The following is a 14,983-nucleotide window of genomic DNA, read 5'->3' as shown; positions in this document are numbered from 1 at the left end:
GCTTACTCATTCACTTTAGTCCTTCGCGGGACGGAACTGCTGCCTATCTTGGAATTTGCGAAAGCAATCCCCGAACTAACTTCCGGTAACCAACATGTTTTGTTAGCTAGCTACGCCTAGCTAAGCGTTAAATTTGGGTCAGCAATTAATAAAGATGACTCATTTGCCAATTATATCGACATAAGTGTGTTTTCTTACAATTTGCTGATTAAGCAGAACATAAAGCTGACTGAACTCGCGACCTATGACCCCAAGAAGGTTGTAGCACACGGTGGTATTTAACACAGTTGCGAGTAGTATGTTTTGCTTATGTCGGTGGTTATTGAAACCAAATCTACCGTCAGCATTGGTGGAAAGATTAGGTTTGCAGTCAAAATCGTTTGGACCCCTGTCCACTTCGGGACGAAAATGGTTTATCACCCTTAATTTAAAAAAAATTAATAAAAATTCGGCTAAAAGGATGTGGTCAGATGCAACATGCAAACTGAGTGAACTTCAGTTATCCACGTAGAAAAACCGTCAGGCACTTCCGATGATTTTAGACAAGGTTGCATGATTTATTCTTTCAAGTTTATTTGAAATCGTCGCCCCCTTTATGCTAAAGAGATATTGCCCGTGAATGGTAGTACTGAAGGTGGGATAGTGTGCGTAATGTAAATACTAGTGTAGGCAATGTACTGAAATATGTTAAACGTCGTTCCACCTAAAACATGGACTCACCCTTTTCCAATATAGTCATTTGCAGAGTACGACCAATTGGCGACTCGTCTGATTACTCAATGAAACAAACTTAGTGCGGAAATGAGAGCTTTCCGTGAATTATGTTCAATTCAGTTCGAATGAATGGCAACTCAAGGACTGCACCACCTGCTGAATCCTAAGAAGAGCATCTGTTAGGGTGTTTTCAGCAACCTTATGAGCAGTAGGTGCCGTCGAGTTTTCTGGTTTTTTGGACAACTGTTCTGAGCGCATTACTAAATTCCGACAAGTAGCCGGCTGTTAGGGTGTTTTCAGCAACCTTATGAGTAGTAGGTGCCGCCTAGACAATGCGCATCTCCGGGTTTTCTGGTGTTTTGGACAACTATTCTGAGTGCCTCCTTGAGCGCGTTACTAAATTCCGACAAGTAGCCGGAAATATATCCGTTTTACTACTAGTCATTGTTATGAAAGTGGAAGAAGTTTAATGGTTTAAAAATGCCGCCAAGGCAAACTTAGCGAGAACCACAAAAAAGAAGAATGCCCAAAACCCTGCCTCCGCGTCATTCCTATGACTGAACTACGCCAAACCTGACCCACAATACCAGCGAGATGATGGAAGTTTATAACGACTGGTGAACCAGCTAACGCTAAGATTTGCACATGCACAAAAATTGCAAAATACTCAATTCTCAGGCAAGATGAAGCCTAAACTTGTATTGTGGTTGCCAGAATGAACAAAAACGACTAACTGAACACAAGCCGAACAAAGTACTTCTTCCGCAAAACCCTACAGCAGAAACCAAAAAGTTGTCCAGTGGGCTTCAAGCGTATGTGACGCTTCCTGACTGAGAAGCAATGACCAGCGGGTCTATCGATCGTCAGAACCAGGTCAGATAGTGAGTCGTCGCTCGATGAGTCGTACGCACCAATCACATTGATCAGTCTGGAACACGTTCGCCTGTTCAAACATGAAAATTTAGATACATCCAACGTGCTTTGGTGGAGTAGTGGTGACAATCACCTCGCATGTCAGATGTCCGGAGTTAAAATCCTAGCAAGGCCACTGTTTGATGAGCTCTAATAAGAGCGAAACTCAAGTCCAGTGCTTCCTTTGGGTGTGGACTGGTGCCCATTACCCGCACAAAGCCCTCAGTTGCAAAACCTTCTACGCCAAAATACCGCATTTTGTTGCGTATGTGTCCAAACCAAATATCGTCTTAAACTACCTTCATAATTTTGCAGCTCACCAGATTTCATTGTTCACTGAAGCAACCACGCCTGTGGTCGAAAAGTCTTGTGGAATAATTTCCCAGCGTCACTGAGACCCTGGGATGCCTAAATGGGGCTTATAAGTTTGGACTGGTACTCTCAATTCAATTGCCCGATTGCTTTAGTCCATCAGGGATACGTCAAAACTTTCGAAGATTCAATTCCAACGTGCGAGTACTGAGCGCCTCTGGACTCATCAGAATAATTACGCCAGAACAAGAGGACAACCATTCAAACGAGAGTGGTGTGAATATGGACAAAATACCTTTCCCGCAAAACCTCACAAGAGAAACTAATAAGTGTTTGTGACGGCATCAAGAGCGGATTTAACCCTAAGCCTAGGTCAATCCAAAAAACGTTGCTTGTTTCGGCTAACCGTGTTTAGCTGATTTCGAATAGACCTCTTTGCTTCCCGTTTGGCTTGCAAGTTTGTAGAGAATTATGGGGTTTTCTTGTTGTGACTTCCGAATATGCTCTCTTCATACAAATTAATGCACACTCCATAAAGAGATAGCGACCCAAGATGTCATTTCTTTGGGATAGCACAAAGTCAAAGCACGATTGTTACGAATTTCCGCAGCGGTTACCTACTACTCATTTGCGGCTTATTGCAGCGAAATAAATGTTAATGCTCTTCGCACTCTATTTTTTTCGGGCCCCATATTGTGTCATTTGATATGCGTTTGGCCAACAGAAAAACCGCCGAGGAATGCGGAAAAATAGTAGGCGTTGGGCAGGCTCGACAATGGCGGAACATGCTTTGGACAAGATAGATAAAATGGATCTAGAAAATCCAGTTTTAGGATTAGGACTGCGATCTATATTACTCTGGCTGATGGATTGGGCAGTGGGATCTTGGGGTGGATAAAACTGAGGGCTTAGGGTTGGTGGGCCTATAGACAATTGTCTCAGATAAGCCGAGTTGTCATTCGACAATGTGTGGTTATTACTTAATTTAGAATCGTTGGCGGAATAGGTAGAAGGCCATCCGACCGTATCGTATCACTAGCTTATCCACACAGTCAAACAAAAATTGTAAACGATAACCAAAAGTGCCTCCAACTGGAGCGAACGGGCGGAACTAGACACTGGGCCCGACCTAAATCCACATAAGTTCCCCCTCGGTCCTAATACTTGCTGTTATCGTGCATGTATTCTGTAGCTTCGCTTTTACTGCGATTTTCAGATGTCGAGAGGCAAATTTGTAAAACGAATGAGGTCCAATACGTCAGATTTTAGTTCAGCCCAACTTGCACACCTATAAAATTGTGGCGGTTTAATGCAATCCTTCCTTCAAAATGATCAACCGCACGGTCCACATTCTCGCGTATACATGGACGACGGTTGCAACTGGAGTCGGGTTACCCTAGCCCATATTTTGTCCAAATGCAATAAAAATATCACATCATCACATAGACGTCGAGCAGCACTCAGTTGCAGCTGTGTTTGTCGTAAATTTCATCCGTTGTGTGCAAACTGTCATGTTCACGTTTAATCCCAGATATCTGTCTGGCACTGATTGCCCGCGACTCCATCCCACCCACATCACCTCATTCACTGCTCTAAATGCCCACTATACTCTGTCCTCATCGAAACCACTTATTTGTGTTACACCATTGCCGTTGATGCTGACGCTTTGAAGGGGAGTAATCATCTACCCCCTACTGATGGCGCTGTGAAGAGAAGGTCTGCGGCCAAGCTCGAGTGGCAATGATATTGGACATCCAAAACACTTCAGCATGACGAGCTTGGTCATCTGCAAATGACCGCTGGCTATGATATTCTTGACGAGGTGTTTATAGGCATCTTTGAGCAGGACTTATGAACGAAATTCACTTCAGCTGCGCCCCACAGAGCCAGATGTTGGGTCGCAAAAATTTGACGACAGAGTGGAGCTATTAGCAGTGTAAACAGGGACATTTTTGGCGAACAAGGCAAAAAAGTTTTGAAGTTACTGAGCTCTAGGAACAGGACACGTTCATTGTCGAAAACCAGCACTTGATTAAACCAGTAGCCCTCACTACCCTCATTTAATAAAACCTAATGTTGGCTAAGCCTTTACAGATTGCCAAAGTAATGACCAAGTAACGAACGAATGATGTGATTGTTACCGAAAATTTTTCTGTGGAAAAAGCTAAACCACCATAACTAACACAACATGGTCGGTTTTTAAAGGGGTCCTTCGAAGGTGCACATTTATTATACAAGTATTCGATAAGGTACCCCCTTTTTGTTCAGTTTGACCTTGTCGGTTGAACTTATGGCATCAGAGTTTTGAAAGTTTGTCGCTATTAGGAGAACCCGCACCGAGCGTAACGGGACCACAAAACTGCCAATGGAATAACCGTTTCCCGTTGGGACAGATTTGATTGGTTGTTCTTCACTTGCCCTTGACAGATGAGTTGTACTCTTAGTATCGCTTTTGACCGCTTGTAGGTGACAGTGATCAATGGAGCAGCTGGCTCGCACGTTCATTAACGTTTCTGGTTTGGCCAATCACACCAGGCGATCAAGCGGTTGTCCAGACCGGAGTTCAAGGTAATAAGAAGGCATTAAGGGACTGTGGTCCACAACGTTTACCCAGAAATGTCCTGCAATAAGTAGATGGTCATTTTCAGTTAAATGCTCACAGAACGCCTACTGCATTCTGTTACGTGGCAGGAATATGTGACAAACAATTCGTGACAAGCCAGTCAAATCTAAGCACAGAATATCCTCAAGGCGAAGACCAGGTCGTCACGCGCAGATCTCCAATTCTCATTGGGTTATTCAGTCTTTATTGTTATTGGTGCTCAGAAGCCTCTTGCATTTACCATCAGCATTGAGCTTATACACTATAAGTCCCTAAGTGAGTTTACTGTGTAAGGTCCAAAGTGATGATCAAACGTTTCTGCGAAGCACTAAAAATGGCGCTTTAGGGTTGCAACTACCGAGGTTTAGTTATGTTGACTTGTCAACCTTCTGACCTGGGTACCACAGAATAATGAGAAGAGGCGACGCATTTATGTCGCAAAATGAAAAATGGTTGTGAGCTTCACGACATTTAGGTCCTGAATATTCTGCATTACAAATCAGGAACTGTTCATGAGGAAAAACCAAATCAGACCATTCAGACAGCACATTTTACATTCAGTAAGCACACCTTGTGTATATTTGATTCTGTGAAATCTAAACAGCTGGTCACTTCTCTGTTCGCTGCTTGTGTGTTTCAGTAAAATAGGTGGGCTTCTTTTATTAGCAGGTTTCAGATGCAGAGAAATCCACACCACCAACTTGAGTGAGTTTGAGATGTTCTTTCTTAAACCAGGCTCTCGCATTTTCGTCATACAAGACACTCAGTTGATTTCGCTGTACTTCGCTAGACAGTCGTGACACTTCAAATGAAGACTTTTTATACTGAAAACCGGAAAAATACCGTAAATCTGATTCATCCTTATTGGAAATAATCAGCAGTGCGCATATCACGAAGATCCAAGTCTGATGTTCAGGCTATTTGTTGAGCCTTGACCTTTCGGTCACCAGCGGCTGATCACTCATCTTTCAGTCACGTGATTCACATCGCATGTTCGGATGTAGGCTATCTACTCCAGCAAGGAATTCCCCGTTGGAAGGTTCATGCAGCTTGCGTTATATTCTTTTCTCTGAGCTGCTCCTAGTTCGTTTATATTTGCATGTTATACACACGGAAAAACTTTGTGCACTTAGTGAACAAGGAAGATACTCGAATAGAAATGAGCTACCCTTTCATGAACTAGGTACTCCTTTGCTGGTTACATGAAATTAGTAGTAACTTCTGTTTTAATCCACTTGATAGGTTGAGTAAATTCTAATTTTTCCAGAAATCAAACTACAAAAACTATTCAGGTTATTATTCCTTAACCTGCTGTCTCTTCCTGTAGCTACAGAATTTTACAGAGTCCTTTCTGCCTCTTCTGTGAATAACGGTTATTCACAAGTCAATTTGGTTTTCACGAGAGACAACTGAATCTCTCGTTTATGATATTCTACAACTGAATGTGCTGCACACGGGCCGCCTCATGTTTTAGTTGGCACGATATTCGAGATATTGCAGTATATATCCATAAAGGAAACTGCTCATAAGGTTGATAAAAATTCTTGGACAGTCCAAGACCGGTTTCGCCCTTCTTGGGGCTCATCAAGTAGGCAGAGTTCCCGAGTTTCCATCAATATTGCGTTCTACTTGGAACCAAATTGCACGAAATTAGCGAATACACACTCATTTGCATTTCTCGAGAACAGTCCCATTCGGGTTCAAGTAGAACATAAGGTTGACGGAAACTCGGGGACTGCGCCTACCTGATGAGCCCCAAGAAGAACGAAACTGGTCGTAGACTGTCGAAGAGTTTACAGCAACCTTGTGGGTAGTTTTGTTTACGATAAAAGGTTATTCACAAGCTTTTATTCAGATGATACCAATAAACAGTGTTTTGCTTAAGTCTCGAGGTCCATTCGCCCCAAAGGCAGAATATCTTGAACAAAAACCTGTCAATATAAATGGTTACCTGCCAAATATTCTGTTTTGCATAAAAATTTGGTATTTAATAGATGGCTCACCAGAACCTCGGTAAATCTGTCATTTATGTTAGTCTTCTTGGATTTAAGAATGGCGGAACCGTTGGTGCGCGTTTGGAGAGTTTTCAGCAGCCTAAGGGGCAATATATTGTGCCTAGACTTTTGGACACCCTGCTAGTGGGTGAAATACCCATCCAGCATATGACAATTTCACTATGAATAAATTCCAAGTTAGAAATTTATAAGTTTTAGAATAAAAATTAAATTTTTTCAAAGCTGGTGCCTTTCTGGTGAGAGAGGGCTGATTTGGTATTACTTTGTTAGTCCATACAAACATTCTCCTGTTATTTACGTTATATTATTTTCTCAAGTTGTTGTAACTCTTTTTCGAAAAGGAAACTTTGACTGTTTCTGAAGTAAACTATTCCAAGTGCAGAAGCAGAGATTACTCAGCAGCAACCGTCTGACTGATTTATCCAAAAACGATACTGATTCACATCTTCAAGTACAAAATGAGCTGACCTAACTCCAAGAACTAGTTCTATCTGATAAGCTTCAAAATGGGCAAAACGGATGGTGGGTTGCCTAGACTTTTCAGCGATCTCATGTGGAGAATTTGCAGAATGTCGCAGTTCCCGATTGTTCCTTTTGCTCCTACGCTATTTTCGTTTAACTGTGCTGCAACTTTTGTGGTACCTTTGTCAAAGTGCAAAATTTTCTGTTTTAGTTACAACTAGTATAAACAAAATATTCTTTATTATTCATGTAATACTGTGTGAGATCAAGATCAGTATCAAAATTGACGTCACACAAACTTCGGACGAAGTGATCCACGACTGTGTAACTGACAGTTTTGGCATCAATCCGCTAAGAATGGGTCAACCGTAGATGGTGGGAGTTTCACTGGAATGTTTCGAGTTGATGAAGTAAGTAAAGACGGGATGTCGCGGCGAAGAGAACGGACGAACGCTCACACGACCACCACAAACTTTATCTAGCTTGTTTGAAATGTTTGGTGGTCCAAAAATTTATCGCAGTTTGATCGGTATATTTTTATTTGGGGGTCGTTCTTTCATGGAGAGATCTCCCACAGGCGAGCTGAAACAGGAAATTACACAAGCTTCTGTTTGGCTCATGTCACAAGTACTTTGAAGTCCCACTGAATGATGTATGCAATTATGTTTTCTACTTTAACAATTGGCACCAATGTCCCCTCGATAGATGGACGATAGAAACATCTTACCCGGTGTGCAACTCACAGAAAAGTGTTATTAACGGAGCCGATAGTTGTCGACCAACCATTTTTAGGCTCTATGATTGATCGCGTGTAAATTTGGCGAGCGGGCGACTCCGGTAGTTCCTATTGTAAAACACGTGTTTTGGTGAGCAGGAACGCTGGGGTCAGTGCCCAACGCGGGAAATTTTCCGCTCGCTCAGGGTGCACTAAGACTCCTCATTTCAATAACCACTGACTCCTTGTTTCATTTTCTGTCTATTGAGAAAATTGAACACTAGACGGTCAATATTTCATGAAACTCAATTCATGCAAAACCAGTGCCAATCTACTATCGTTGAGTCGTCATCACAAATATGGTGGCAGCACCCTCAGTACAACGAGACATGGAAGGAAAGTCACCTGGAGAGGAGCCACAACCGTCTACCTGACGGAATTCACTGACCGAATTGGCGAGCAGCCATATTCCTATGACATAATGCCCCTAGGTCTATGATTCCCTACCTAAGATGGCAATCCGATAGTCTCTATCTCTTTTCTTGGGGCGAGGTATATCGGTTGATACCATTGCCTGCAATCACACCTTCTCCTCGAATGTTCAACTGAATGATACAACCTAGCCAGTTCAATGATTTACCCTCTCAGGGCTTATCAGACTCTCAACTTCCACTTAGTAGCTATCTTTTTTTAGTTCTCATAAAGCCATAAAGTGAAAGCAGCACAAACGGAATCAAGATCATTAGGGTTGTTGTGTTGTTCGCTGGAAAGAGCTATTGGTTTACGCCTGTACTGCGCCTGCCAGACTACGCGATAAGAAGACAGAGAACTGCGGACACGGCTGTATTGCCAGGACCAAACGTACAGAGCGTCTGCGTAAATATATAGGATGACTGCTTGGTCAAATATGGTCGTTCACTTGTTCGCTCCGTACAGCCAATGGTGGTGTTTCGGTCGTGAACATTCTCAGGCCCACTACGCTGGTCGTGTGTTGCTAAGCTGTTTGATGAGTGCCGCCAACTCACCTACATTCTGGACGTGTCGAACCAATGATGACCTTGGGGATGCGTTACTCTCTGCACATGTACTTTTTCTTCTGTCTGGGCGCGCCCTGACAAGGTTAAAAGTGGAATTTCGGTGCAAATTATGAGTTCTGACGCCACTGGTACGACCACAGCCTAGCTGATCCAGCCATCACTTTGGTCCGGCAAAGTCCATCAGAAGGCTTAATGGGTACCGTTAAATCATTCCTTCTGGATGTCGATGCTCTCCGAATCTCTCTTGAATGAAGGCCTTGAAACCGCCCAAACCCGCTAACCACACTTCCAACAAGAAAACGGACTAGAGGATGTCCTTGTGTTGCACCAACTACAAGGCGTTCTACGCTTTTATAGTCCCCCTACAATCCTGTTCTGAAGTTTATAGTTGGATTTGTTGGGAAGATTGTCGAAGACGTAGGTCGGCAGTGTTCCGAATCAGACCTGTCCTCACCTCAATTAATGAAGCTAAACAGAGCTTTGCGGAAGGGCACGTTTTAACTGATGACCGCAACTCAAGCTAATTTAGGAAACGTACTACTCCCTTAAATGTCTCATGCAATACAGCGGTGTGCGAAGGCATATCAAAAACGGGCTATGCCAATACAGCCAGTTGAATTGCTAAAGTCACTTGCGTCCAGGTGTCACTGCATTTACCAGTTTACCTGCAGTTGCAGTGATACACAGGAATGAATGTGCAAGAAAGTCTACGTATCATGTTAACTTTACTCAAATGTCAGTAAAGTCATGGGTTACTGGACATTTACTCGAAATGAGGCAGGAATGAATTCCAATTACCTTGCCAAGTGTGGAAGATCACACACCGCACTCACTCTGTTTTCACTTTAAGCCCAAAAGGGTGAAAGGTCTGAGTTGGTTTCGGGCACTTGGAGCAAAATACTTATCCGCCCTCTCCAGCTTTTGGACTGGGTAGCATCAGTCAACACCAACTAGGTTTTCTAGTGCCACTCATCCACAAATAAGAGGAGGTAGCGAAGTGATTTTACTACAGTTTATGTGTTCACAAAAAATCCAGCTATTCTAGTTCTGTGGATGCACTGCTCATTAAAGTTACGAGTGACATGATAGTTTACTTGAGTGCTGTTCCAACCGGGTCAATTCTGGCACGATGACTCGAGCGTTTTTTGCACTGTTAAAAGGCGGGGGTTGGATGCGAACCTCATCTGCCCGTTGGGGGATAGACGGAAGTCTTGAATTTCAAAGTGATTGTGACTCTCTATACTGAAGCCCCTGAATATGAAAGAGGATGAGGATTTTGAGCACAAAAAATGCGATGAGATCGGACGAGGTGTTATTTGTAAGACTGAATTTCTAATGGTATCCATTTCTGTAGTGCTGCAAAAATCTTTGTTCAGAACTTGCCATTCAACCTCGAACACAGTTTATTGTAAAACAACAAAGTTGCCTTTGTAAGCTCGGTCAACCTGAGACCGCAGTTAAATGGCTAATACCGTGGCCCAAATGGCACAAATGCTCGCCTCTTTTAAGCTCATTCTTGAGTAGAGAGTAGGCCACCATTGTCACGCTTGTCTTAGTTCAGTTAACGGAAAAACTCCTCGGAAATTCTCTTGGTTTGAAGTTCAAATTTACTATCGAAAATCTACATGCGTGTTTCGAAACCAAAAGCAAACATAATCCGTTTGTAGAATTCGATATCTGGTGTTTGTGCCTATGTGCACCCCTGGAACTAATTCATCACAGAATTATATCTCGTCAAGACGTTCCGTTCTGTGTTCTGCGCTGACAAAATGTCAACGCTTTGCGTACTCTATCATGCCAGTTTCCGAATCGAATTTGGCCTCTAAAACCCAAAGTGCTTTCGGGCGCGGCAATGCGGAGGGCCGTGTGACTAAGCGAAAACCCTGTTCCAACAGATCCGCATCAACTATTACGGCAAACGACTAACAGTTCCACCATTCTCCTGAAAATCTTAAATAGTTGTCTCCAGGAAAGATCAGAGTGAAGAAAATAAGATCTTTGGCTAGACAAATATCCAGCTGGCCAGTGAACGGTGACTTATTTCAAGCAAGAATGTGACTTGATCTAAAAATCGATCACCCTGGTCAGTGAGTTTGCCAGTTAACGGAAAAACTCCTCGGAAATTCTCTTGGTTTGAAGTTCAAATTTACTATCGAAAATCTACATGCGTGTTTCGAAACCAAAAGCAAACATAATCCGTTTGTAGAATTCGATATCTGGTGTTTGTGCCTATGTGCACCCCTGGAACTAATTCATCACAGAATTATATCTCGTCAAGACGTTCCGTTCTGTGCTGACAAAATGTCAACGCTTTGCGTACTCTGTCATGCTTGAATCGAATTTGGCCTCTAAAACCCAAAGTGCTTTCGGGCGCGGCAATGCGCAGGGCCGTGTGACTGTAAGCGAAAAGCCTGTTCCGAAAGATCCGCATCAGCTATTGCGGCAAACGACTAACAGTTCCACCATCCCTCTGAAAACCTTAAATAGTTGTCTCCAGGAGAGATCAAAGTGAAGAAAATAAGACCTCTGGCTAGACAAGTATCCAGTTGGCTAGTAAACGGTGACTTATTTCAAGCAAGAATGTGACTTGATCTAAAAATCGATCACCCTGGGAATGAAACAGCTCTCTTCATCAATCAAAAAGGTGATTAGAACAGCGATCTTCCTGTAAGCAGTCAAACATTGCACTGCTTGGGTGCCGGGAACCGGGGAGCAGTAGCACGTTGAAAAACCTTACGTCCTTGTACCACACAGTGCAAATTACGCCATTTTGTCCAGCTAGCTCTTTCACTGATGACTCATCGAGAAGATTATTGTGACTTGCGGTTTTTATATTTTCTGAGCGATTCTTATACACTTTGTAAGTACTGAGATTATTATAATGTTTCTCTGAGTGAAGGCCAGCTTATCCTAAAACACCAGGCTTCACCACAAGATTGGTTCATTTTTGCTGAACAGTTATAGCGGCGTGCATGCGAGTCGCTGATCTCTTTGACTAGCTCCGAGATCAGCTTGATAACTTTTCACTGGCAATTGAGTAGATGTAGTCAGTATGTGGTGAGAGAAAGGGACAATCCACCTTATCTTTTATATTAATTTAATATCGATAAATACGAGGTTAAATTTAAAAAAAACGGGCAAGGAGGAAGTGCGGTGCAGTTACGTACCGATGATATTTTGCAACGTTCACAAGGTACATACCAGTGTGGCGGTGATACTACTGATGGAGAGGCACGCGAGTAGTATGTTGTTCGCAGAATTTTGCTTTGCGTCTATTGAAAAAGGGAGATCTGTTGCGGAATTCGTGGAGCCACTTTGTAACATTTGCTTGGATTTGACCGAAGAATGAGTGGAGTCAATGAATCTTCAGGAAGGTCCCATCCTCAAAGGGTTGAGGCCACGGGATCTTCATCCTTATCCTGGTCACGGCACCAAATGAAAGGGAGAAGGCCTTCGCTGCGGAGTTATTTATTCGGAAATGCCAACTGACCGGTTAGAGACCATTGAACAAGGCAGCAAAACTCTTATTTGCATTTTATTTACAAAAACTGGACACCAATCTTCTCCCGAACGCGTCTTCTTGAACTTTCCTGGATATTCGTTGACTCCAATCAATCCTCGGTCAAATCCAAGCAAATGTTACAAAGTGGCTCCACAAATTCCGCAGCAAATCTCCCCTCTTCAAAAGACACAAAGCGAAATTTGATGAACAACACATACTACTCGCGCGCCTCCAAAGCGAAATTCTACGAACAACACACACTACTCGCGTGCCTCCCCATCATTAGTATCACCGTTACACCAGGGTCGGCGAACAAATTAATAGCCACATAATCAGCAACTAGTAAATTGAACCCAACTACAACTATTGGGGCACACTGTCATCGGTCAGTGTCATGCATATCTCTGAGGAGATTCGACGTACATGTGAATGTCACAATCTAGGTAGATCTATGTAACAAAAACTTCAAGCTATTACCCTGTAACTGCGGGGTCACAACGTATAAACTACCCTGGCATAATCCGTTTTGGTCTCGAGGTATGAAAATTTCAGCCAGTCAAGTGAATCTCAGCTAACTGTACTTGTAATCTGTTTACCGAAGAAGGAGATTGACCGGGTTTAATTTATCCTAAAATCAGTAAACAAAACGCGCAATCTGTATATATCCCTGACACCCATTCAGGGTGGCTGGCTTTATCCACGGGTACGTAGAAGAACCAGCTATTTGCATCAAGAGGCCGAACTGGAGGCCCTACTCAGATTTGAGTAGATCACCCCTCAGTGACACCTTTTTTCCAATTATGCACTCTGATAACTGTTTAAAAAATTAACTGAACTGACACTACACCTATCTGAATATGCTTTCTTTGTGGTAGGTAATATCACACCTGTTTTTGTTCAAAAAGAAATCGCGGAGGTTGCGCACCATCTTACTTTTTCAATACTGTTTGACTTTCTCGGCTTATTAGAGAGAAAGTGCTTTAAAGAGGTACCTTGAGAACTATTTTTGCAATCTCATCTCACATGTGACAACTCTCAGGTAGAGATAATGTTCTTGTAGGCTATTGCTTGTTGGCAGACGAAATGCAAACGTTTGTCTGCTACACACTTCTTTGGATGAGTACATGTTTGCTGCGCCATCAACAGCACATCTTCGCCGACTGGTCCTTCAAGCTTGAGACATGGTAGATATTTGGTTTAGAGCGTTGAACTCTACAGGCTGCAAGTTGGCGTGAGTCAATTAACTTCCAATGAGTACCAGAGCTCAGGATGGCTCAGTTCTTCAGACGGGAGCTTACTGATCCGAAGGTCCGTGGTTCGAACCCGATTTTGCATCTCGACTACTCCTGTCTGGGTTTTGGCAGCCAGGCAGTATTTTAACCCACGTGCCTCCTTTGGGTAGTTAGGCGTCGAAGTACTGCTGCAGTCGAACAAATAATAGATCACGTTGCAGGCAATAAAATTAGACTTCGATGTGTCTGTATGCATCGTAGAAACATTGGTCAAAATTGATCCCCTCACCTAGGCTGCTAATGTTTTATGGTGAAATTTTAGCATAAGAAAATTCAATGGCATTTAGACCGTACGCTTATGTGTTTTTCCCAGAATAACCAAAGTATCAGACATCATGTCTAGCTTCGTTTTAAAAAAAATAGAACCAGACAATATATTTGTAACTCGAATGGCAGAAAACGTGTACTGTGACAGGGATGAAACCCGTGTAAGGTAAAATAAGACAGGAGTGAAGTAAACACCAGATGCGTAAGTGTCACCGATCGCAGAGTTGCCAAAATGTGTATGGAATCCGTGAAATGACAACAGATGAAGTGGAATGTGCGCGATGCCGTTCTTACCGCACCTGTTAGCTATCGGTGACTCTATCGATCGACTCTCAGTTCACGTGAATGTTGAGACATATTTACAAAGAACACTGGAGAAATACTTTTACTCAAGTACATAACCCAGTCGATAACGAATAACGCTTAGTTACGCATTTTCGAGAATGACGCTGAACCGAGCGGTGGTGGAAAATTATGATATGCCAAACGAAATGCAGGAGGATGCGGTTCGAATGGCTATCGACGCAGTTCAACGTTACAGTGTTCCCAAAGACATCGCTGCTCATTTGAAACGGGAATTCGATAAAAAATACGAACCTGCCTGGCACTGTGTGGTTGGTAGGGAATTCGGCAGGTGAGTTTAATGTCCGTATGGCCATTGAAAATATCCTACTGTGAACACAGCGATTTCCACATGTTCTCAACTCTTGGAGTTTCATTTATTTTAGCTGCGTGATGCACGAAAGCGAGCGATTCATTTATTTCTATCTGGATGGAAAGGCATTTATGCTTTATCGATGTGGACAGTAATAAAAAGTAAAGTGTACTAGTCATATTTCAACCTGATTTTCCCATGTACTGTTGATCGACCGTTTGCATAATGTGACAGAAATTACACATTTGTTATTTATCTCCTCGTTTTTGTGGAAGCAGTTAGGTGTTAACCTAAGTCGCTTGCTCGAAACTATTCTAATCGCTGAATCTGCCATAGCACGCAAAATATGAGAATATTATCAATCCAAAACCTTTGGTTTATCAAGGCTTCGGGTGATAATTAGTCAAACCACTCTGTCCCGAGTATTCAATGATTTTTACTTTGAGCGATCTTCCATTTTTATTCTGGGTTTTAAGGCAAGGAATTTTGTTATTCCGG

The 14,983-nt window shown here is 42.8% G+C and overlaps 1 protein-coding gene across 1 annotated transcript; it reads left to right on the top strand.

The window, feature by feature from the left end:
* Positions 1-14,235: 14,235 nt before the first annotated feature.
* Positions 14,236-14,733, top strand: T265_11957 (hypothetical protein; the record flags this gene model as incomplete). The annotated part of the gene is made up of 2 exons (XM_009178803.1): positions 14,236-14,464; positions 14,559-14,733. 2 exons carry the CDS (start codon positions 14,274-14,276, stop codon positions 14,638-14,640), a joined length of 273 nt encoding a protein of 90 aa, XP_009177067.1.
* Positions 14,734-14,983: the final 250 nt, after the last annotated feature.

This window comes from Opisthorchis viverrini, assembly GCF_000715545.1.
Source record: "Opisthorchis viverrini unplaced genomic scaffold opera_v5_667, whole genome shotgun sequence".
Lineage (NCBI taxonomy): Eukaryota > Metazoa > Platyhelminthes > Trematoda > Opisthorchiida > Opisthorchiidae > Opisthorchis > Opisthorchis viverrini.
The sequence above is the reverse complement of the archived record's forward strand: the minus strand, read 5'-3'. Positions and strand labels throughout refer to the sequence as shown.